General features: G+C 37.0%; 3 protein-coding genes across 3 annotated transcripts; 2 read left to right on the top strand and 1 right to left on the bottom strand.

The window, feature by feature from the left end:
- The first annotated feature begins 207 nt into the window (after positions 1-207).
- On the top strand, positions 208-9165 carry LOC133328910 (solute carrier family 22 member 13). Its single transcript, XM_061537423.1, has 5 exons — positions 208-797; positions 853-1007; positions 5663-6166; positions 6231-6371; positions 8765-9165. Exons 1-5 carry the CDS (start codon positions 208-210, stop codon positions 9163-9165), a joined length of 1791 nt encoding a protein of 596 aa, XP_061393407.1.
- A 5084-nt stretch (positions 9166-14249) lies between these two features.
- On the top strand, positions 14250-20922 carry LOC133328899 (putative fatty acyl-CoA reductase CG5065). The gene is made up of 8 exons (XM_061537412.1): positions 14250-14286; positions 17822-18046; positions 18105-18268; positions 19014-19172; positions 19225-19520; positions 19619-19896; positions 19958-20168; positions 20856-20922. The coding sequence occupies exons 1-8, from the start codon at positions 14250-14252 to the stop codon at positions 20920-20922; spliced, it is 1437 nt and encodes a 478-aa protein (XP_061393396.1).
- Positions 20923-23036: 2114 nt separating this feature from the next.
- LOC133328921 (uncharacterized) lies at positions 23037-25235 on the bottom strand. Its single transcript, XM_061537434.1, has 2 exons — positions 24998-25235; positions 23037-23167 (listed from the first exon to the last, which is right to left on the bottom strand). The coding sequence occupies exons 1-2, from the start codon at positions 25233-25235 to the stop codon at positions 23040-23042; spliced, it is 366 nt and encodes a 121-aa protein (XP_061393418.1). The 3' UTR covers positions 23037-23039.
- Between the last annotated feature and the right edge of the window lie 235 nt (positions 25236-25470).

Below are 25470 nucleotides of genomic sequence, written 5' to 3'. Positions count from 1 at the left end.
TCAATTGATGTTAATTGAAATGAATTGTAAACGAAAGTTCGAACATCGAATTCATTCAGAACATATTTTTTATTTTCATATTTCAATAGCTGGCACAAAAACATGGAAGTCTGAAGTGGAGCGGCGGACAACAATAAGCCACGAGTTGACATTTCGAAATAAAGCTAAGGGATTGAAAAACAAGCAGAAAAGCAAACACAAATAAAAATGCCCCAATCCAATGGAACCAGTAGGGTGTCGCCTCAGCATACCCCCAAATTGGGGCAACACAATATGGCCTATGTCAAGGAGTCGAATGAGAACAATCATCAACGTCTAGCCTTGGAAAAGGACATGACAAACCAATTTCACATTCCAGGCAGTGCAGTAACGACACCTCAACCTCCTCCCACTTCAGCAGCATCCCCTCCCATGGATATAATTGGTCAAATTATTGGTGACTTTGGAGTGTGGCAACTACGCACGGTACTCATAATTTTCCTTTGTAAAATACCAGCCTCATGGTTTATGGCCTGTATAATTTTTACCGCTCCCGAATTATATCCAGAAAAAGAATTCCAGTGTAATTCCGAAGGTTTAACAGCAAATCAAACGATTTCACCCAACCAATGTTATATTGAGGACCCTGTGGAAGGGCGGCAAGAATGTACCCAATTCCTATATAATTTTGATTTCCAGTCACTTATCATGGAATTTGATTTGGTCTGCCTCAGGGATATTTTTGTGGCATGGACCCAATATTGGCATTTGTTTGGAGTGCTGGTGGGTGGTGTTGTGGCCACCAAAATGATGTTGTTGTAAGTACAAATTTTGTTCTATTGTTGTTTTTGTTTGACTCTTTGCTTTTTCCAGTGTCAGTCCCCGCAATGTTTATTTCATCGGGCAAATGGCCCAAATCATTTGTGGCATTGTAACCGGATATGCCCGAGACTTTAGCCTGCACTGTGCCTTCCGTTGCCTGTCAGCTGTTTGTTGTGCTATCATGTTTACCTCAGGACAAGCCATATGTAAGTAATTGAAAATGATGCGGGGTGGGGTTGTGAATTAAATTTTAAATATTCGCAAAACGAATGTTTATATGTTGAAATCATTTAAAAAGTAGGACTAGTTTTTAAGAAGATTTTTTTAAAAGGACCTTCTATTCTCGGTTTCAAATTTCGACAATTTTCAATGACCTGACAAATTAAAATGGACATTTTTTAAAGATAATTAAAATCGTGACAAATTTATGGTAATTGCTGAACATTGGATATTCGCTAAATCAGCCGGGATAAAGAGTGATTTGTTAAGAGCTTGATAACTTTAAAAAAAAAACGCATAAAATTTGCAAAATCTCATCGGTTCTTTATTTGAAACGTTAGATTGGTCCATGACATTTACTTTTTGAAGATAATTTCATTTAAATGTTGACCGCGGCTGCGTCTTAGGTGGTCCATTCGGAAAGTCCAATTTTGGGCAACTTTTTCGAGAATTTCGGCCGGAATAGCCCGAATTTCTTCGGAAATGTTGTCTTCCAAAGCTGGAATAGTTGCTGGCTTATTTCTGTAGACTTTAGACTTGATCGCATGATCTTGGTGGCCAACTTACCGGTCCATTTCTTGAGATGAATTGTTCTCCGAAGTTTTCCCTCAAAATGGCCATAGAATCGCGAGCTGTGTGGCATGTAGCGCCATCTTGTTGAAACCACATGTCAACCAAGTTCAGTTCTTCCATTTTTGGCAACAAAAAGTTTGTTAGCATCGAACGATAGCGATCGCCATTCACCGTAACGTTGCGTCCAACAGCATCTTTGAAAAAATACGGTCCAATGATTCCACCAGCGTACAAACCACACCAAACAGTGTATTTTTCGGGATGCATGGGCAGTTCTTGAACGGCTTCTGGTTGCTCTTCACTCCAAATGCGGCAATTTTGCTTATTTACGTAGCCATTCAACCAGAAATGAGCCTCATCGCTGAACAAAATTTGTCGATAAAAAAGCGGATTTTCTGCAAACTTTTCTAGGGCCCATTCACTGAAAATTCGACGTTGTGGCATATCGTTCGGCTTCAGTTCTTGCACGAGCTGTATTTTATACGGTTTTACACCAAGATCTTTGCGTAAAATCTTCCATGCGGTCGAATAACACAAACCCAATTGCTGCGAACGGCGACGAATCGACATTTCACGGTCTTCAGCAAAACTCTCAGAAACAGACGCAATATTCTCTTCTGTACGCATTCGTGTGGTTGGTTTAATGTCCAATAAAGTAAACTGAGTGCGAAACTTGGTCACAATCGCATTAATTGTTTGCTCACTTGGTCGATTATGTAGACCATAAATCGGACGTAAAGCGCGAAACACATTTCGAACCGAACACTGATTTTGGTAATAAAATTCAATGATTTGCAAGCGTTGCTCGTTAGTAAGTCTATTCATGATGAAATGTCAAAGCATACTGAGCATCTTTCCCTTTGACACCATGTCTGAAATCCCACGTGATCTGTCAAATACTAATGCATGAAAATCCTAACCTCAAAAAATCACCCTTTATTTATACGGGGTCTATATTATTGCATTGTATGCTAAATGAAGTTCTGAATTGTAGATATTCAGCTTAGAAAACAGAGATAGGTAATTAAACACTCGAAAATTGTGCAGGACCACTGTATGGGGTCTATTGAAACATATGGACCTACACAGAAACTTTTCGGGGAAGAATTATATTATTTATCAGGAATTTTAAATGCCGGGTACTTCAGTATAAAATTGGGGCCTGGAAAAGCATAGACCCAAATAGAACCATTTATACAAAGGCCAAATTAGAGCATCTTCCTTGGAAAATTGCGGTCAAGACCTCAAAAATATCAAATGAGCGGGATCATTAGGGCGGCTAAACAAAAATGGTATTACAAAAAATCTGCAGATATATGTTCTCTGCGATTTCGCATTTCGGTATCATTCAATGAGAATATTAGGTTCAAATTTTCCGAATATCGGAACTTTTAAATGGGGGCTACAGAAGACTTCAAGCGGGTCTTCAAGGTTCTGAAATTTGTTGAAGGTTTTCTAGCTATAGAAGTAAAAGGGCTTATAATTCATTTGGGAGGTCTTATAGATATAGAAGTCCTGTATATGGTATGGAGGACTCGACAAGGTTTTTTTAGCCACAAAAGACATCTGAAAGGTCTTCTAGACACAGAACATCCCTACTAGCTATAGAAGTCCTCAGGAAGGTATTCTAGCCAAAGAGAAAATGTGATATTCTATACCTCCAATAGATTAATGGCATTTTAATGGCTCTCCGTCGATAAAAGTTCTCAGAACCTATAGAACGTGGCCAATTTCTAAAATTCCTCTCCGTTCTGTAAATAATTACTGATAGACCTCGACTTTCGGGACGTCTTTTGCAAAGGTAATGTTAAGGGACCGTAAAATACTTTAATGTCTATGAAGGCCATTGGGATGTCGGAGTAATATCTCAAAGTTCTTCCATACAAATCTCCAAACGGTCTTTTGTCTTTAGAAAACATATAGAAGATATTTCTCGGAAAGGTTTTCCTGGCCATGGAGGATCTCCTAAAGCTTTTAGTCATTGAAGATATTCGGAAGATCTTCTCTGTAAGGTCTTCTGGTTATAGAAGTTCTCGGAAAGGTTTTCCTTGTGTAGAAATCCTCAAAGGGGTCTTTACATGACCTCTAGAGCATTTTATGTCTATGTAGGCCATTGAGAGGTCGATATAATCTCTCGAAGTTCTTCTATAGAAATCTACAAACGGTCTTTTGTCTTTAGAAAACCTATAGAAGATATTCTATCTATAAGAGAAACACTTAGAAGATATTATACCTTTAGAGAACCTTCAGAAAGTCTTCTGTAGCTCCAGGACCATCAGAATGTTTTCTATAGCTATAGGTACTATAAGTATTCTGACTATAAATCACTATAAAATATTTAATCCTATGGAAGTCCTTCTGGCCATGGAGGATCTCCTAAAGTTTTTTAGTCATTGAAGAGATTCGGAAGATCTTCTCTGGAAGGTTTTCTGGTTATAGAATTTCTCGGGAAGGTTTTCCTGGGGTAGAAATCCTCAAGAGGGTCTTTACATGGCCTCTCGAGCATTTTATGTCTATTAAGGCCATTGAGAGGTCGATGTAATCTCTCGAAGTTCATCTATAGAAATCTACAAACGGTCTTTTGTCTTTAGAAAACATATAGAAGAGGTATTATGCCTGTAGAGAACCTTCCGAAAGTCTTCTGTAAGTCTAGGACCATCAGAATGTTTTTCTATAGCTATAGGTACTACAAATATTCTGCCTATAAACCACTAAAAATATTTGGCTAGTCTTTGCCTATATTGGATCTTTAGTAGACCTTCTGATTATAGAAGTGGTTTGTCTATATAAGACCTGCAGACGGTCTTCAAGCAATCAATATAAGACCTCTGAAGGGAACATAAGGTATGTTTCTGGCTAAATAGAAGATCTGTAGACTTAATTATATACATAGATGATACTATGCCTGTAGAGAACCTTCAGGAAGTCTTCTGTTTGTACACGGCCTGTAGAAGATCAGTAAAAATTATTTCGCTTAGCCTTCCCCCTATATCAGGCCTTTAGCAGGCTTTCTGATAGGGCTTTTAGTTGGCCTTCTGTTTCAGTCTACATGAGACCTATAAACGGGCTTCAATTTATGGAGAATCTATAGACTACCTCTGAAGAGAACTTTAAGTATGTTTCTGGCTAAATAGGAGATCTGTCTATAAAAGTTCCCTGGCAGCTGTTCTGTTAAAGGAAAACCTCTAGCATGTAGTGTGTTCGTAGAACACCAAAATAATGTCTTCTGTTTACGAAAAACCTATTGATGGTAGTCTGCCTGTAGAAGACATTATATTTGGTGAGACATTATATATGACCTTCCAACTCAAAAACATCTATAGAAGTTGTTCTGTGGAACGGCTTTCCCTTGGTGTATTGGTTTTGTTACTCGAAATCGGGTTGCCCCACAGTCGCCTTTCTAGAGGCCTTTTTACTGACTCTTCTTCTGGACAATATAGATACAACATTACCTTCCTGTGGATTGGTCTATGGTGCTAGGGATCTCTCGTCATTCAGAGACACCATCGAAGGTTCTCTTGATTACAGATTCCTGATTTCATTCTGAAATGTAGTTCGATGAACCGGTAGCAGAATTTTTTTGTACTTCGTTGTCATTGACACATTTGGTGATAGATTCTTCTGATGAATTCTCTATTGTTCAATGGGAAGATGATCGGCATCCATATCCATCTTAATAGTACATTGCCTAATTTATCAGGGACAAATTAAATCGCTCTCTAGTGAAGATCGGTAAAATGTTCTCTAGATTTATGTATATATATATATATATATATATGGTTCTCGATATTATATTAAAGGAATTATAGAAGGTCTTCAAATCACAGGAATTCTGACACCTCATTATAAGTGTCTAGTTTGCATTTAACGACCAAAAATTCAATAACGCCTAAAAGTATGTTTGCTCGATTACAGCTAAGGGGCTTGGTGCTCAACGACTTATTTTAAATGAGAACATGTTCTAATTTTCAATTATATTTTTATTTTATCACATTATTTTTTTAAATAAGTTCGATTACTTATTTATTCTATTTCTTTTTCCCAAATTTTCCTCCTTCATTCCTTCCAGTCGCTGATATTACATCTGGCATCTATCGTATTGGTGCAATAATACTCTATGACACCTTTTGGTCATTGGGTGTCATCTTCCTGCCCTCTCTTAGTGCCTTCTTCAACAGTTGGACTCACATCTATTTGGGTATAACATTTCCAACATTATTTTTAACTCTTCTACTACAATGGACCCCCGAATCTCCAAGATGGCTGCTGAAAAATGGCTGTGATAAAGATGTGGCGAGAGTAGAGGCTATAATACGGGAGGGAGCTGGTATCAATGATCGCCTATGTAAAATTCCTGCAGATTTTCATCATCAGTTACAACAATTAAGGGAGAAATTACGGTCTGCCCCAGCACCAGCAAAGTGGTTAGATTTGTGGAAAGGTCCTCGGGCCAAGGTCCATATGATTGCCGCTCATTTGGCCTTGGCTGCTTTCATTATAAATTTCATGGGCATGTTGCTGAATATTCGTTCATTTGGCCGCGACTACTTGGTGCCGAACACTGTGGCAATGGGTAAGTGTGGGAAGGAAGGGATGGAGTCTTTTGGATGAATTTTTAATTGATTTTGCAATTTTAGGTTTCTCTGAAATCTTTGGCTGCTTCTTGGCCTTGCATTTTACTTTGCGGCACAACAAATGGAAGTGGCAATGTGCTGGAGTTTTCAATATTATAGCTGGTCTTATTGGCTGCCTGGGATGGCTCTTCAGTCATTCGGAAAGTAAGTTGAAAGGGATTTACGTTTTAAAGGTCATGCAGCTAAAAATATGTAAAACCCGAGCAAAGTCTTCTGGCTATCCAATGTGCAAGAGTCCTAAACTGCTCAAAAGTCTCCTAGCTATAGGAAACCTTAAACAAGTTCTCTGGAACGCCTTCTCGTCATGGAGGATCTCCGGAAGTTTTTCTAGACATTGAAAATATTCGGAAGATCTTCTCTGGAAGGGAGGTCTTCTCTTCTGGTTATAGAAGTTCTCTGGGAGGGTTTCCTGGTGTAGAAGGTGTTTTAGTCACCTAAGACCTTTGGGATTATCTTCAAAAGATATCCCGAGACCTATGGAAGGTTTTCAAGCCCTAAAAGACCTTTGGAACGTTTTCTGGTCGACCTCAGAAAAGTCCCTTGGGAGCTCTTCTGGTTATGGAAGATCTCCTAAAGTTTTTTAGTCATTGAAGAGATTCGAAAGGTCTTCTCTGGTAGGTCTTCTGATTATAAATGTTCTCTGGAAGGTTTTTCTGGTGTAGAAGTCCTCAAGAGGGTCTTTACATGACCTCTAGAGCATTTTATGTCTATGAAGGCCATTGAGAGGTCGATGTAATCTCTCGAAGTTCTTCTATAGAAATCTACAACTTCTTCATTTATGACCATAAAAGACCTCTGGAAGGTGTTTTAGACACCTAACGCCTTTGGTAGGTCTTCTAGACGCAAACGACCTTCGGGAGTTCCTTTCGATATAGTAGGCTTCTATATGGTCTTCTAAATGTAAGTGACCTATGGAATATTTTCTAGCCCTAAAAGGCTCTGGAATGTTTTCTGGTAGTATAGTATAGATCTAGAAGGTCTTCTGGCTATTGAATCCTATAAGTCATCTTCCATATATGAAATACCTCTGTAAGATCTTCTAACCGATGATTACTGCTGGCAAGTGTTTTTGACTAGGTGGTCCTCTGTAAGGTCTTCGAGCCATAGAAGTTCACTGGAAGTTATTCTAACCAAAGTTCTCTGGTCCTCTGAAAGGTCTTCTAGACATAACAGACTTGTGGGGGGACTACTAGATACGCGAGGCATCTGCAGGGAGGCCATAGAAAGCATTTGATAGGTCTTCTAAACCTTGAAGACATACCTAATGTCTTCTATACCCATAACTCTAACAGACTTTCTACAGACCTCTGTCTGATTCTCTAGTCATAAAAGATTTCTGCAAAGTATTTTTCACTTGGCGAGCCTTTGGAAGGTCCATTAAAGTTCACTGAAAGGTCTCCTAGCCTAAGTTCTCTGGTCCCCTGAAAGGCATTCTAGCCATAACATACTTTTGGAGGGACTTCTAGATATCTGAAGGTCTTCTAAACTAAGAAGACATTCCTAATGTCTTCCATACCATTAACTCTAACAGACCTTCTAGTTATCACAGACATCTGTGTGATCCTCTAGTTATACAAGACCTCTGCAAAGTATTTTTGACTAGGTAAGCCTTTAAAAGGACCATAGAAGTTCACAGAAAGGTCACCTAGCTAAAGTTCTCTGGTCCCCTGAAAGGTATTCTAGCCATAACAGACTTATGGAGGGACTTCTAGATATCTGAGGTATCTGCAAGGAGGCTATAGAAGGCATTTGAAACCTAAACCTAGAAGACATTCCTGAAACCTTCTATACTCTTAACTCTAACAGACCTTCTAGGTATTACAAATCTCTCTGTGATCCTCTAGTCATAAAAGACCTCTGCAAAGTATTTTTGACTAGGTGGGCCTTTGGAAGGTCCATAGAAGTACATTGAAAGGTCTCCTAGCCAAAGTTCTCTGCCCCCTGAAAGGTATTCTATCCATAACAGACATTTGGGTGAACTCCTAGAATATATTCCTAAGTTTTTCTATATCCATTACTCTAGTAGCCAAAGCGTAGATTTTTTTAAAAAATATTTTTTCAAGGCTAGTCAAAGCGTAGATTTTTTCAACTCTAACCGAACTTCTAGGTATTAACAAGTTATCCTGAAGTCATAAAAGACCTCTGAAAGGCCTTCTCCCTTTCCTATATCTTCTATAGATATAACTCTGACAGGTTTTCTAAGTATAGAAGACCTCTACAATGCATCTAGCTATAAAATACCTCTAGAAGTTATACAATATAAGACAACTCAGAAATGTCTTCTAACGAAGGTAACCTATTCTAAGTTTCTGTAAGTTTGCTATCTTCGAAAAGTCTTTCGGCTATATTAGACTTCATAAGGTATTAAAACTACAAAAGACTCCAGTTATAGAAGACATCCAGAAGGTGTTTAGCAGTATAAGGCCTCTGAGTGGCCTTCTACATATAAAAGAGGCCTGTCTAAGAGACCTTTAAAATCGAAAAAACATTTCTACCTTGCAATAATTCCCTTTAATTTCCCTTTTCTCCTCTTGCAGTGGATCCCGAGCTGAAAGTCACCCTGTGGATGATAATTGCCACCATACCCAAAATGGGTGTCTCCTGTGCCCAATCGATGATACTGGCCTGCATGGCTGAAGTTATGCCAGCCAATAAGAAAATACCATATGTTTTCTCTGTGGTGACATGGGCTCGAGTTTGGCTACTCTCAGCACCCTTTATAAATGTTCTAAAGAAAATCGATGTTGCATTTTCGTTAAGTGCCTATTGTTGGCTGAGTATATTTGGTGGCATCTGTACGTGTTTAATGTTAACACCACGAGCACCCGCGGCGCCAACACAACAAAATGCAGATACAATTCCTGAGAAAAAAGATATATCACCGTTGCCGAAACCCGTGTGGACTGTCGACATGGATATAAGTAATACTCAGCTGTAGGATGTACAGGAGCCGAAGAAGAATGAATCAGGTCCTAAATATTGGATATTTTAGCACAAAATAAGTAGTTAAATTAGTTTGTAAGTTTTGTAAGTCCGAAAAGTGATAGGAACAGATATTTCATGAAGTGTACTTAAAACTCCCAAGAGTATTGTTATTATTTTTTATTTTTGTATATAAGTATTTTTTATATTTTTAAAATAAATATTTTATTTAATGTGATGATTCTAAATATATATACCAAGATATCGAATATATAAAATTGTGTTTTAGAATTTTAAAAATGCAATTCATTGTTAGTCAGAAATGAACTATAGGTTCACGATTTTGTATTTTTTAATTATTAATTTTAAGTCACCATTCAGCCTAGACCTTTATAAAAATGTTCCTTATATATGAGAGGCATGCACAAAATCAATGGAAATTTATGCAAGAAATAGCATGCTTAAATGTAAAACATTGTAGCCCCAGTCACGCAAATTTTAATCTTGCTTAGACCTTAAGAGATGATTTATTGCCTGATAAGGAAAATTTAAAATGAAGGAGAGGTTTAAAAAGATGTGGAAAAGTAAATAGTTACTAATGGATAAAATTCAGACATGAATTACCAGGGCGGCGAAATAGGTTAATCTTTTAGTCAATAAAGATATATTCACGGCAAATATCCGACAATTCCTCTCTTTAATTTTTTTCACCGCAAACTCAGCTCCAGATACTTTCTGGAAATTGGAAATGTGTATATGTGATTTGCCACGTTCCTCTGTAGATCCTTACTGTCTTTGGTGGGCATTTGCCTAAGAAACTCACCGAGTTCGCAACCACACCTCGAGCTACTTTCTGTGAATTGGATAAAAACCAACTACTCTCTCTGGACACATCCTTTTTTATCGCAACCCCATATCACGTTCGGTCTCAGCTTATCGACGGATCTACTCGGAAGAAGGCAAACCTTCCGAAATCCGTTTTAACTTTCAAGGATTTTACAATATGGTTCGCTGCAGTACTTTCTGTACGCAATCTCTCTTCATCTGTCACCAAATTAACCCTTAAGTTCGGGAACTTGTTTTTTTAGGTCACAACAATTCGACCTCAGAATGCTCATTCCTTAACCATTCACCAGTTCATACTGGGCGTTTATCATCATCTCTCCAAATATCTGCCGATTTCGTCACCCAAACTGAACCTACTGCAATTGTCGGCCTCTGCTTACCGGCCACATAGTACTCAACACCGGTGAAATGCGGCTCGTCTTCCAAGCCGCAACATTTGTATTTATCGGTAACATACTAATCATTCTTTTCATCGCGAACTTATCATATACGGATTCTGCTGCTCGATGTTACTTCGCCTTTCGAAAGTTTAATTTCTTCCACTTCCCTGGATTTCACGATGTGATTAGCTGCAACTCTTGCTGTACTCGCATTCTTCTCAGCTACCACCAATACACTTATGTTCGAGAACTTTTTTTGTAGTTCTCCTCTCAGCCTTTCAATGACTGCAAAATTTCTTAAAGGACAAAATTGGTATCTACTGGTGTCTTCAGGGTACATCAGCTCGCGCTCTTTTCTGGTAATTAAAAAAATATATAAATATTTGGTCTTTAACTTACCCTCTGTAGCCTTTTACTGTCATTGACGACATACAGCTGCCCCTCCAAAGAAGTCACACCTTCCGAGACTTGTTTTACTTCCACTTCCAAAGATTTCAGAATGTGGATCGTTGCAATACTTGCTGTATGCGTTTCCACCTCAACTACCAGCAAATCACACTAGTTTTTTATATCATGGCTTTATGGTTCAACCTTACGACCCCATTTTTATAGAAAAAATCACATAGAAAATTCTATATAAAAATTCAAAAACATTTTTTTGTAGATCCCCGCAATCTCACCCACACATACCATATGAGGCAATAGAAAATGCTCTCTTATTTCTAAATACAAACATTAATTAAGAAATATCTCTTATCTAAAGTGGACTGTATAAAAATATATCCCTGTTTACTACAATTTTCTCATTTTTAAACAAGAAACCCACAGCAAGAAATTCACTATTTATACCCTACACAACTATGTTGTCAGGGTATTATAGCTTTGTGCAGCCCCAAAAGTTTGTAACGCCGCGAAATATTGGTCCTAGACCCACCTTTAAGTATACCGATCGTCATATCTCGACTAGCTAAGTCGATCTAGACATGTGTGTCCGTCCGTATGTCCATTATAATTTGTAAACACGATACAGGCCACAGTTATGGACCAATCTTCACGAAATTTTGCATGTAGGATGGGTTCTGGCCAATGAAGACCCCTACTGTTTTTGGGAAAGATCTATTAATATTTAGGGGATGAAATGGACCAAATACTAAATTTTTGTCGGTTTTTCTGGTCGCTCCAGAGGCCGCAATTATGGCCCAAACATCGTGAAATTTTCCACGGAGAAGGGGATCAGGCCAAAGAATAAGCATGCCTGTTTTCATAAAGATCGGTCAATATTTAGTGGGTCAAATGGACCCTGACTTTTGTGTGAAAAATGACAAAATTTGTATTCTATAGCGTATATATTTATCCCTGAAGGACATAGACCCGAGAAGTTTATATTATATCCAAGAGGAGTGGTTGACTTTTAAATTAATACCAATTATATTGTTGTATGTGCTCGGATGTGGGAGTTACTCCTAAATATTTACAGGTATCTCCGTATTCGTATATTATTTAGTAACCCATTATAACTCTAGAGAGCGGAACTATAGCGCTGATCGCTTTGAAATGTTCCATGAGGTTCCAGTTATGGTCAAGGACAACGCCTATAATTTTCGGTGATGATCAGATAATAATTTTGGAATGAAGTGGACCGAAAACTTAATTTGTTTGTGTTATTATCGAGTCGATCTATAGACCACAAATGAAAGCCGAACATCACAACACAACCCACGGTGAAGGGAATCTGGACAATAGCTGTACTGAATACTCGTAATATTCGGAAAATATGTCAGTTTGAGGAAGAGTTGCTGTTTACCACTAATCGGGCAAGAGGGTGCAAATATCACGAATTATTGCCCAGGCTCGGAATATACATCCGCAGAAAATTTGAGTTCCGTGGTAGTTGTGTAGGGTATCGTATGGTTGGCCCCGTCCGACTATACTGCTCCGCTCACTGGTTTTATTAAGCGAAAATTCCTGTTCGCTACCTGAACATTGAACGCTCTTCTAATTCTTCTAGGTATAGAAGACCTCCCTTTGATCCTCTAATCATAAAAGGCTTCGGGAAGGCCTTCCGCCTTTCCGATGTCTTCTATAGCTATAACTCTGACAGATTTTCTAAGTATAGAATACCTCTAGAAGGTCTTCTTGCTAAATTTGACTCATAGGAGACTCCTCTAAGTGGTCCTTGAAATCTCTCTTTCAGTGGATCCCGAGCTGAAGATCACCAATTGGATGATAATAACCACATGTCCTACAAAAACAAGTTTCTATAGACTAAAATGGGACCTGCACGTCTGTGATTTTTTTTTCTATAGAAAAAATAGGACCTGAGGGTCTGTAAATTATTTTTCTAAAGAAAAGAATTAAAAAATGGATTTTTATAGAAAATAGGACCTGAGGGTCTGTAAATTATTTTTCTAAAGAAAAGAATTCAAAAATGGCTTTTATAGATCATGGCTTTATGGTTAAGCTTTACGACCCGTTCCAACTGGGCGTTCAATGACGTTCAATGTTACTTATATAAAGGCAACATTGACATATTCCATAAACTTCAGAATACATTCTGGCTCATTACTCGTAGTTTTGCAATTTCAAGTCCTGCTTCTTCTAATTTTTGGTTAAATTTTAAATATGAAGCCTCGGTTAGACTATTTATTTTCTTATTCAAATATTGAACCGTCAACCGTTCACGAATCGAATCATGTCAAACCAATGGCTTGTTCACGTGCAGTAGCATATGATGCCTTGACCTTCATCGATGTCGAATAAAACAAATTGTCAACAGGGCCTCATTAGCTAAAGTCTCGTTCATGTGCAGTTTATAATTCAAATTTTGTCCCTATAGTGAACTAGGCAGAAGCAGAAAATTCGGAATTCTTAAAGTTTGACTATTGTTTCTGATGATGCCGTAGGTAACAACTTTCTATATTTCATCATCTTCTGGATATGACCTCACCTTTCTGTCTGCATCCTCCTGGTTTAAGTCTCATCTCAAGTGAACTGTATACAGAAATAGATCCCTGTTTAACAAAATTCTCTCTCATCTACTTAAAAAATCGCCATAATGAAAATATGCACAGCAAGACGTACCAATGACTTTTTTTAATTCCCGAACTAGTTGAATTGAACGATTCCCCGAAAAGAGGCAGGACTAGGTTAGACTCAACTATAATCAACGATTTTCGTTCAGTTTTTAACGAAGAATTCACTTATTCTTCGTACTATATTCCATCACCTGGTGCGCTACTCCGCAGACATGGCAAGACTCTTGAACTGTGTTGAATCATATCTCAAACTTCTCTTAGGGATATATATGACTTGATAATCTTTTTGTCTTCAGTTCTTATCTCATGTGGAGAGTATACAAAAATAGATCCCTGTTTAGCTAAAGTCTCTCTCATCTACATAAGAAGTCCCCAGTATGTCAGCTCTTGACTTTATCGGATAATCATTTTGGAAAGATAGTTCAAATATATTTTCTTTGAGTGTAATATTTGAATAATATACTTGAATTATTTTAAAGAGATTTTAATCGCTGAACAATTAAAAAGTATTTGGATTTTTCATACATATTAAATCAACTTTAATATTTCGGTACCGTAATCAAATGAAAATCCGCATGCTGTTAAGCTAGTTTTTCCAACGCAGAGATAGAAAGCTTTCGCGTAATACTCGTACCACACTGCAACTGCACAAAAAACTTTCTTCATTGCAACAAAACGAAGCGTTTAGTTTACTCAAAGGCTTCAAAGTGTGCAAACATTCGAACATAATTTGTCGGAAACATAAGCGGATTGTAGCGGAGAAAATATTAGATTTGTATTTTTTGTTAAACAAAGAAAAGAAAAGTGTCGTTAATGTTTGGGGAAGTTTGGGAATAATAATGGAATTTTATCAGGATGCAGTTATATTTGTGACAGGTGAGTAAGTAAATAATGTTGAAAGTCGGGTGTTTACGTTACATTGAATCTCTACTTAAACTGACAGGGAACTATGTTAATAGGCTTTTAATCTCCATTAAGTCGATTTTCAATATTTTTCGCATTTGTTATATGGCACCTAGGAACTTTAAAATATTTAAGTATCCCGAAATTAAACAACATATAAATAATATTCTTCGAAAATAAAAAAGTTCCAATTTCGAATTGAAAATGTGACTGAATTTAAAAATACCTTAAATCGACAGAAACCTTATATTGAGGGTATGTAAATACCTCGACATATATTTTCTGGCAAATAAATAGAACCTGAATCCCACTAAAAAATTCCCAGAACTATTCAATTATCCAAAATTGAATTCTATTGTGATTCCATGATATCAATATCGAACATTTCAAGGCGTTGAAAAGGAAATTATAGGTTTGATTATACCATATAACTTTAAATGCAAATACGCCAAGATAATTCGTAGCAGACATTTCTAGGATAAAATTAAATTTCAGGAATACTTTCCACCGATACCGATGGGACGCAGTTTCGAATCACTACGGAGAAAGCAAAAATCATTCACAGTGGTTTTCGAAAATTTTTAAAAAGAGGCACACACCTTTTCCAGATGTGTCCCAAGACCACTGGTATTTAAATAATAAAACTCGGCAGCAAAAGCAACACATGAGGATAACACAAAATTGAAAAGGCAGGAGATAACGCCATCCGGACGAAAATGCCAAAACTACATTAGCAAGGTCATCACCCACGATACAACATTATTGAAGTTGTTTCCAGATTAAATATATTTGAAGCCTCTTTACATTAAGAACAAACATTTGCGTCAGCACATGGACATGACACAAAATAGGTATAGCAAGAGATAACGCCACCCAGTAGAATATGGCAACACTGGTTATGCAAGGACACCAACCACTGCACATAATTCAATTAGGCCCTGTTTCTAGGCAACGATAGATGGCAGCCCCATCTCACACGATATGCTACATCAGACCAATCATCTACTTAGCTAGAATAAAAACAATGAATGGATGAACGAAAATAAAACAAGGATTAGTCGATTAAGATGGCGATGTTTTGTGGAAGACATATGATCCCAGATTTGAATCCCAGCGGATTAGCAAAAATGCTTTCAAAGTGGTTATAAATATAAGTCCCTTGACATTCTGATAACCAACCTCGACATCATCACAATAGGGTAGCACAAAATAGGTATGGCAGGAGGTAACGCCATCCAGAGGAAAATAGCTTAAGCAAGGACACCAAAAGGACAGTGCAAAATCCAAAAAGGCGTTGTTTCCATGCAACGGCAGATGACAATCACATAGGAGAGGCTACAACAGACCAATCATCTACTTAGCAGGAATAAAAAGTAATGATAACGAAACATACACAAGGACTAATCGAGTAAGATGTCGATGGGGAAGCCCTATGCTTGCAAGAGGAGTAATAAGAGAGAAAAACTAGATCTCATCAGGTTCGAATCCCAGCGAAGTAGGGAAAATTATTTCAAAGTGACTTTTGAATATGCTTAGTGAATTGTCCGAAGAGGAGTAACATGAGAGAGAAATTCACAGAAAAATTAGATCACACCATGTTTGAATCCCAGCAGAGATGGACAAATTCTTTCAAATGGTTTCTTGAATATTTGCTAATATAGATACACACCTTCTTCAGATGAAATGCATCCGAAGCCCTTGACATTCGGGTAATTAAACTCGGCATCAATGCATATATCACAAAATAGAAGTGGCAGGAGATAGCGCCACTCAGAGGAAAATAGTTTAACCAAGGACACCAAACACTGCAAAATCCAAGGAGGTTTTTTCTAGGTAACGACAGACGGCAGCCCCATATCACATTGGGCAGGCTACAGCAGATCAATCATCTAATGAGCTGGAATAAAAAACAATGATACCGAGATGTCGATGCGAGAGAAAAAAAATCCTAGAAAAATTAAATCTCACCAGTTTCAAATCTAAGCGAAGTAGGAAACAATAGTTTTGAAGAGATTTTTGAATATTTGTTAATAGAGAACGCACCTTCTTGACATAAAATGCATCCGAAGTTCCTGACATTCTGGTTACCAAATAAGAATGACTAGAGGTAGAGCCAGCCAGAGAAAAATGCCAACACTAAGTAAGCAAGGATTCCAACCAAGAAGATATTGTTTCTTGGCAGCGACAGATGATAGCCCCGTCAGACTACAGCAGACTAATCATGTACTTTGCTGGAATAAAAACGATGATAGCGAAACTAAAGAATGGTCCCAAGAAGATTAAAATGAGAGAAAAATTAGTTCTTTCCAAGTTCGAATCCGAAGAAATTCGCTGTAATATTTGATAATAGACACACATTCATCAGAATCTGGTCCCTGATATAGGAGTGGAAGGAGGAACACCACCCAGTGGAAAATGGCAAAACTTCTTAAACAAGGTCCTCAACCATGGCACAAAATTTGAGAAGTTGTTTTTAGGCAACGACAGATGGCAGCCACATTACATAGGATGGGCTAAGGCGGACTAATCATGTACTTTGCTGGAATAAAAAACAAAGATAACGAAACTACCACAGGGACTAATCGAGTATACAGAGCGATTATTTCGAAGTGATTTTGGAATATATGTTTTATAGAGATAAAATGTACCCGAAGTCCATGACAAATCAGAATGCCTAGAGATAGAACCAGCGAGAAGAAAATGTAACACTAAGTAAGCAAGGATCCCAACCACTGTACAAGATTTAAGGTGGTGTAGTTTCTAGGCAACGATAGATGGCAGTCTCATTACATAGGGCAGGATACAGCAGATCAATAATATACTTAGCTGGAATAAGAAAAACAGGGACTAATCAAGTAAAATGGTGATGCTAACACGATAAATAAATTAGATATCACCAGATTCGAATCCCAGCGGAGTAGGACAAATTCTTCGAAGTGGCTACATAAATTCGATGCATGCCATTGGTAATTTGCTGTCCTTATTTATTTTTCATATTAAGATCTAGAGTTAAGAGGAAATTTTAAATAAATTGAGTTCCCTTCGAACCACGAACCGTACATCGACCATATCTGTTTATTTTCTCTTTGTCGCACTTGTGATGAGTTGTGATATCGATTCAAAATATTTTAAAAAATAAGTTCGTATGCTATGGAAATTAATAATTTTTTACTTATAACAGTTAATAGAAATGTTTTTAATTGCAATTAATTTCACTTTTGTCAATTTTACTTCTTATCTAACCAAAACAACATTTCTTCTTCAAGCACACACAAATCCAACTCCCCTTCCTTCCCCGTCCCCTCAATAAACACTTTCATAATCACTCGACTTTGCAGTCATATCAATTGAATGATTCGGAGAGTGGATCATGCAACATCGTCATCATGTTGTCCGATCATGCAATAACAAACTACTTATTTACCCCTCTCCTTCTCCTGCAATCCACCACATTTTAATTCAAGTTTAATATACGATTTTTCCTCTTCATCGTTCCGTTGCATTGCAGGTGCCACCGGTTTTGTGGGCAAAACTTTACTGGAAAAGCTTCTATGGAGTTTTCCACAGCTCAGCTGTATTTATATTTTGATACGCGAGAAAAATGGTAAAACTGCCCAGCAACGATTCAATGAATTTTGTCAACATAAGATCTTTGAACGTTTGCGTCAGCATTATCCGCAACGTTTGCGTAAGCTGCGTTTTTTGGCGGGAGATATTGAAAAGGAAGATTTTGGTATGATAAGATTTGGAAATTTTAAGTGAAAAGAAATAAATTTGTAATTTTTTGGTAGGTCTCAGTAATGTCGACAAAAAAATCTTGTGTGCCGAGGTGAACATAATTTTTCATAGTGCCGCCACAGTTCGCTTCAATGAACGTCTAAAGGTTGCCGCAATTGTAAATTCCGTGGCCACATGGAATCTATTGGAGATGTGTAAGGATATGCCGCTGCTAAAGGTCAGTAAAAATTGGATTTGTGGGTCGTTGAATCTTTTTCTATAGAAAAAAAACCCGAGGGTCTGTAAAAAAAATCCGACCTGAGGGTCTTTGAATTTTTTTCTATAGAAAAAAATCAGACCTGAGGGTCTGTGCGAATTTTTTTCTATAGAAAAAAATCAGACCTGAGTGTCTGTGAATTTTTTCTATAGAAAAAAATCAGACCTGAGGGTCTGTGCGAATTTTTTTCTATAGAAAAAAATCAGACCTGAGGGTCTGTGCGAATTTTTTTCTATAGAAAAAAATCAGACCTGAGGATCTGTGCGAATTTTTTTCTATAGAAAAAAATCAGACCTGAGGGTCTGTGCGAATTTTTTTCTATAGAAAAAAATCAGACCTGAGGGTCTGTGCGAATTTTTTTCTATAGAAAAAAATCAGACCTGAGGGTCTGTGCGAATTTTTTTCTATAGAAAAAAATCAGACCTGAGGGTCTGTGCGAATTTTTTTCTATAGAAAAAAATCAGACCTGAGGGTCTGTGCGAATTTTTTTCTATAGAAAAAAAATCAGACCTGAGGGTCTGTGCGAATTTTTTTCTATAGAAAAAAATCAGAATCAGAAAATCAGATAGAAAAATAAATCATACCTGAAAAATTAGACCTGAGGTCTGCGAATTTTTTTCTATAGAAAAAAATCAGACCTGAGCGTCTGCGGATCTTCTGATCCAAATATTTTTTGAAGTAATGTTTTAGATCTTGTTTCTTGTAGAGTTTCGTTTATGTTTCAACGGCATATTGCAATCCGGGACGGAAATATGTTGACGAAGAAATCTACCCTACCCTGCCACCAGTCAATTGGAAATATTTTGTGGACTGTGCCTTAAAAATACCCGACGAGTACTTTAATAGTTTGGCCAATTATATCAAGGTAGGATTCGAATACCTAAAGATTTTTTTAAGAATTAAAATTGGTCTTCCAGGGTCCTCATCCGAACACTTATACCTTCACAAAATCGATTGCCGAACAAATTGTCAACGATTATAAACATCGCCTGCCAATTGTCATTGTACGGCCTTCTATAGTGACAGCATCATATCGTGAACCCTATCCCGGTTGGATTGATAATATTCAGGGTATCACCGGGATAATGATGGAAATTGGCAAGGGTTCGATAAGCAGTATCTTGGGTGATAAAAATGTCATATGCGATATTATACCTGTTGATTTTGTGGTTAATTCTATGATAATGACAGCGCAGAGGGCTACGCTGGGAAGGTGAGAATTTGAAAGAATTTTCAAAGATTTTATATGTTCGAAACTGAAGACTATGTTTCGATTATCGAATTTAATCTGTATTTTGATTCTTTTTTCAGAATTTTCATATCCAACTGCACCTCGGGAGTTACCAACCCCATAACCTGGCAGCGTTTGGGTTGTTTAACACTCAAATGGTCACGAATCTATCCGACCCGTAAGGCCTTTATGTTTCCCTATTTCCAGTACCGCAAAAGCTTCCTAATGCATGATATTGCCGTGTATCTGCTACATTATGTTCCGGCCATTATGATGGATTTATTAGCCCTAGCTCTGGGTCAGAAGAGAAAAATGGTCTTACCCATAGCCAAGAAGTTCCGACAGGCCTGTTTGGCGGGTATGTTATCGAGAACTTTATGAAGCAATTTTTTTTTTTTATTTTTTGTTCTGCCTTCAAGGAAAATGTTTCTCTTTAAATGAGTGGATTTTTATGAATGGCAGCCGTTATTATTATGAGGATGTGTTGGGTTCGGGAGCCTTCCCATGCCTCTATTGGAATTTGAAGTCCTTGGATTATGAAATTTATATACGGCAATTTGTCATTGGAATACAGAAATATTTACACCAGGAGCGGTTTCGTGAAAATTCCAATAAATGGCAGATCACAAGGTGAGGATGAGGATTTTTTTTTTCTAAATCCACGCCCTGTGTGGGTGGTTGAAAAAAGTATTTTTTCTAAATCCACGCCTAGTGTGGGTGGTTGAAAAAATATTTTTTCTAAATCCACGCCTAGTGTGGGTGGTTGAAAAAATATTTTTTCTAAATCCACGCCTTGTGTGGGTGGTTGAAAAAATATTTTTTCTAAATCCACGCCTAGTGTGGGTGGTTGAAAAAATATTTTTTCTAAATCCACGCCTTGTGTGGGTGGTTGAAAAAATATTTTTTATAAAACCACGCCTTGTGTGGGTGGTTGAAAAAATATTTTTTATAAATCCACGCCTTGTGTGGGTGGTTGAAAAAATATTTTTTATAAATCCACGCCTTGTGTGGGTGGTTGAAAAAATATTTTTTCTAAATCCACGCCTTGTGTGGGTGGTTGAAAAAATATTTTTTCTAAATCCACGCCTTGTGTGGGTGGTTGAAAAAATATTTTTTCTAAATCCACGCCTTGTGTGGGGTGGTTGAAAAAATATTTTTTCTAAATCCACGCCTTGTGTGGGTGGTTGAAAAAATATTTTTTATAAATCCACGCCTTGTGTGGGTGGTTAAAAAAATATTTTTTATAAATCCACGCCTTGAAAAGATAATTTTATTGTAAATGGATATTTTAAAATTTTTGTTTATATATTTTTTCAGATTATATTGGTTTTGGATATTCCTGCATGTCTTCATCACCCTGGTGTTATTGTATATAATTCTCTAAAAGGCTGAAAGCTGGGCCAGAACATCGGGATTCTTAAGAAACACTCCTTATACCTTAAGACTATACAAAAATATATTCTTTACACATTTATATATTCTAGAAAAAACAGGCCACTGAACTTAATTACAATTTAAATAATCTTAAAAATAATTAGCTAAGTAATATTTTCTTCATTTAACATACATACGGGGGGATAATTAATATTCCTATTTACTAAATCCTTACTCTTAATATAATGACAATTTTCAAATTGCAAAAGAATATTTAAAAATACAATTTTTCGTCCGGGGTAATAGCACTGATGTGAATCATTCAGAAACCCAACATTTTCACAAGTACCATGGGAAACTCTTCCAGCATCCTCCTCTGCCTCGGGTGGTTCCACAATATCACCCACAACCTGTTTCATTGCCAATTCCCGTTCAGCCTCCTTTAATCGCTCCAATCGTATCAATTCATCCATATCATCGAGATCATATACCTCACGCTTCATTTCGAAATTTTTCTGCTCAACACTGGTTTTCAATTTACGATTAAATTCCGAACGATAATAATCGTTGATGAGGTTCATCAATCCCTTGGAATACCAATAAATTATACCCATCAGGAAGATACCTTGGGCAAATGGTCCAACCATTTTTGTAGCTACTTTAAATATTGAGTTTGATTACTTTTTAAATATTTTTATTTTTTATTTTGAAGTTCGGAAAAGGTTTATTCTTCTCTGAAGGTATCCAACCACTGCATTAACCAAATGTACTGCTGTTTAAATTGTGGCCAGGCCATGGTAAGGATCAACATAATCGTATTGGCAAAGACAAATAATTTCATCATTTCAACACCTGCAAGACAAAAACAAAAATAATTGATTAAAATTCATCCTGTGAAAACTTCACGATGGATCCTGAAATATTTCAAATCTTGGCGTATTTGCATTTAAAGTTAATAATACAGAAAAAAATTCACTGAAGCCCAGGTCCCAAGTTTTTTTTATAGAAAAAAATGCACTTCAACCCAGGTCCCAAGTTTTTTCTATAGAAAAAAATTCCGTGGACCAAAGGTCCAAGTTTTTTCTACAGTAAAAATTCCGTGAACCACAGATACCATGTTTTTCCTATAGAACAAAAAAAATCCGTGGACCCCAGGTCCCAAGTTTTTTCTATTGAAAAAAATTCCGCAGGACTACAGGTCCCAAGTTTTTTCTATAGAAAAAAATTCCGCAGGACTACAGGTCCCAAGTTTTTTCTATAGAAAAAAATTCACAGGACCACAGGTCCCAAGTTTTTTCTATAGAAAAAAATTCACAGGACCACAGGTCCCAAGTTTTTTCTATAGAAAAAAATTCACAGGACCACAGGTCCCAAGTTTTTTCTATAGAAAAAAATTCACAGGACCACAGGTCCCAAGTTTTTTCTATAGAAAAAAATTCACAGGACCACAGGTCCCAAGTTTTTTCTATAGAAAAAAATTCACAGGACCACAGGTCCCAAGTTTTTTCTATAGAAAAAAATTCACAGGACCACAGGTCCCAAGTTTTTTCTATAGAAAAAAATTCACAGGGCCACAGGTCCCAAGTCACTGGACTCCAGGTCCTGGACATGAAGAATTTTTAAGATCCATTTTCAAAGGTCATATTCCTGACTACGGGCGTGGATTTTTTAAATAAATTTCAAGGACCATATTCCCCAGTACAGGAGTGGATTTTTAAAGAATTTTTAAGATCCATTTTCAAAGGCCATTTTCCTGACTACAGGCGTGGATTTAAAAAAAAATTTCCTAGGACCATATTCCTGACTACAAGCCCGGATTTTTAAAAGAATTTCAAAGGCCATATTCCTGACTACAGGCATATATTTTTTAAAGAATTTTCAAGGGTCATATTCCTGACGGCAAGCCTGGATTTTTTGAAGAATTTTTAAAGGACCATATTCCTGACTACAGGCGTAGATTTTTTTAAAGAATTTTCAAGGGCCATATTCGTCTTCAGAATCGTGGAATTTTTAAAGAATGTTCAAGGGTCATATTCGGCTTCAGAATCGTGGATTTTTTAAAGAATTTTCAAGGGTCATATTCCTGACGGCAGGCATATATTTTTTATTTTGAAGTTCGGAAAAGGTTTATTCTTCTCTGAAGGTATCCAACCACTGCATTAACCAAATGTACTGCTGTTTAAATTGTGGCCAGGCCATGGTAAGGATCAACATAATCGTATTGGCAAAGACAAATAATTTCATCATTTCAACACCTGCAAGACAAAAACAAAAATAATTGATTAAAATTCATCCTGTGAAAACTTCACGATGGATCCTGAAATATTTCAAATCTTGGCGTATTTGCATTTAAAGTTAATAATACAGAAAAAAATTCACTGAAGCCCAGGTCCCAAGTTTTTTTTATAGAAAAAAATGCACTTCAACCCAGGTCCCAAGTTTTTTCTATAGAAAAAAATTCCGTGGACCAAAGGCCATATTCCTGACTGCAGGCGAGGATTTTTTTAAAGAATTTTCGAAGACCAAATTCCTGACGGCATGCGTGGATTTTTAAAGAAATTTTAAGGACCATATACCTGACGGCAGGCGTGGATTTTTTAAAGAATTTTCAAGGGCCATATTCCTGACTGCAGGCGAGGATTTTTTTAAAGAATTTTCGAAGACCAAATTCCTGACGGCATGCGTGGATTTTTAAAGAAATTTTAAGGACCATATACCTGACGGCAGGCGTGGATTTTTTAAAGAATTTTAAGGGCCATATTCCTGAATACAGGTGTGTATTTTTAAAGAATTTTCAAGGGTCGTATTCCTGACTACAGGCGTGGAGTTTTAAAAGAATTTTCAAGGGTCATATTTCTGACGGCAGGCGTGGAGCTTTTAAAGAATTTTCAAGGGTCATATTCCTGACTGCAGGCGTGGATTTTTTAAAGAATTTTCAGGGGCCATATTCCTGACTACAGACGTGGATTTTTTAAAGAATTTTCTTGGACCACATTCCTGACTGCAGACGTGGATTTTTTAAAGAATTTCAGTTGCCATATTCCTGACTACAGGCGTGAATTTTTTTAAATGATTTTCTAGGACCACATTCCTGACTGCAGGCGAGGATTTTTAGAGAATTAATAATTTTCAAGGGCCATATTCCTGACGGCAGGCATAGATTTTTTAAATAATTTTCAAGGGCCATATTCCTGACGGCAGGCGTGGATTTTTTAAAGAATTTTCAAGGGTGATATTTTTCTTTTGGACCTTTTAAAAAAATATTCTTTAAATAATCTACGCTAAGGTTGGATGTTTGAAAAGGTCCACGGCTTGGTAGAACCTTTGAAAAGGCCAACTCCTACGTTGGACCTTAAAAAATCCACGCCTAGGTTGGACCTTTGAAAAGGTCAACTCCTAGGTTGAACCCTAAAAAACACACGCCTAGGTTTGACCTTTGAAAAAAATATTGTTTAAAAAATCCACGCTTAAGTTAGACATTTGGAAAAATATTGTTTCAAAAATACACGCCCAGGTTGGACCTTTGGAAAAATATTGTTTAAAAAATTCGTACATAGGATGGACCTTTGAAGAATATATTCGTTTAATCCCCGCATAGTTTGGACCTTTGAAAAAATATTGTTTCAAAAATCCACGCCTAGGTTGGACCCTAAAAAATCCACGCTTCGGTTGGACTCTTAAAAATGTTTCTTAAAAAATCCAGGCTTGGGTTTAACCCTTAAAAATATTCTTTAAAAAATCTACGCCTCGGTTGGACCCTTAAAAACTGTTCTTTAAAAAATTCACGCCTAGGTTGGACCATTGAAAAAATATTTTTTAAAAAATGTCCTTAAAAATATTCTATAAAAAATCTGGCCTAGGTTGGACCCTTGGAAACATATTCTTTAACAAATCTCGCATAGGTTGGACCCTTGAAAACATATTCTTCAAAACATTCACGCCTACGTTGGACTATTGGAAAAATTTTCTTTAACAAATCCCCTTAAAATATATTCTTTAAAAAATCCACGCCTGGTTTAGATCTTTGGGTTTGACCCTATAAAAATATTCTGAAGTTCATTTGAATCCTCCTCCGTGCTACTCACCCTCACTGGATCGCAAATAGGTACCGAAACCCGAATTCAATTCATTTGCATCATCCAACTCCTTCTGATGTTCACATTTGGGTTTATCGTCTTTTTTATTCCCCACTGATTTCACTTCGTCTTTTGCAGAATTTGAGCTCTTGCTGTAAGGTTTTTTCGATGAGTATGCACTGGTTGGCTTTTTACCATAACCCGTAGCAGAATTGGCAAAGGCCCCAAGTGGTTTAGAAGTTTTCATGATTTCTTTGCGGAAAAACTGCACATTTATTAGATTTGAATTAAAAAAAGAATACGAGCGAACAATTCCGAAATGTTACATCTTCGACAATCCGACAACAACTAAATAAGGTGGACAAAGACCAAACAATAATTCTTCAATTTTTTGATGTGGCATGTTCACTTTTAAGGTTTCCTCGCTAATTTGTTGTTGCCTTTTGTAGACCTGCTAACCTAAATTTTGTGAGAGGCAATTG

This window comes from Musca vetustissima, unplaced genomic scaffold (genome assembly GCF_032173495.1).
Source record: "Musca vetustissima isolate MV318-11 ecotype Yass unplaced genomic scaffold, APGP_CSIRO_Mvet_v1 utg38424, whole genome shotgun sequence".
NCBI classification, from domain to species: Eukaryota; Metazoa; Arthropoda; class Insecta; order Diptera; family Muscidae; genus Musca; species Musca vetustissima.
The sequence above is the reverse complement of the archived record's forward strand: the minus strand, read 5'-3'. Positions and strand labels throughout refer to the sequence as shown.

What these genes read in the sequence shown, in the direction of transcription:
- LOC133328910 (XM_061537423.1), top strand. Translation starts at nt 208, where the DNA reads ATGCCCCAATCCAATGGAACCAGTAGGGTGTCGCCTCAGCATACCCCC. An exon ending in GCCGAACACTGTGGCAATGG is followed by an intron (nt 6,167 to 6,230) that starts GTAAGTGTGGGA and finishes TTGCAATTTTAG; the next exon opens with GTTTCTCTGAAATCTTTGGC. An exon ending in GCTCTTCAGTCATTCGGAAA is followed by an intron (nt 6,372 to 8,764) that starts GTAAGTTGAAAG and finishes CTCCTCTTGCAG; the next exon opens with TGGATCCCGAGCTGAAAGTC.
- LOC133328899 (XM_061537412.1), top strand. Translation starts at nt 14,250, where the DNA reads ATGGAATTTTATCAGGATGCAGTTATATTTGTGACAG. An exon ending in TGCAGTTATATTTGTGACAG is followed by an intron (nt 14,287 to 17,821) that starts GTGAGTAAGTAA and finishes GTTGCATTGCAG; the next exon opens with GTGCCACCGGTTTTGTGGGC. An exon ending in CCGACAGGCCTGTTTGGCGG is followed by an intron (nt 19,897 to 19,957) that starts GTATGTTATCGA and finishes TCTGCCTTCAAG; the next exon opens with GAAAATGTTTCTCTTTAAAT.
- LOC133328921 (XM_061537434.1), bottom strand. Translation starts at nt 25,235, where the DNA reads ATGAAAACTTCTAAACCACTTGGGGCCTTTGCCAATTCTGCTACGGGT. An exon ending in CTATTTGCGATCCAGTGAGG is followed by an intron (nt 23,168 to 24,997) that starts GTGAGTAGCACG and finishes TTTGTCTTGCAG; the next exon opens with GTGTTGAAATGATGAAATTA.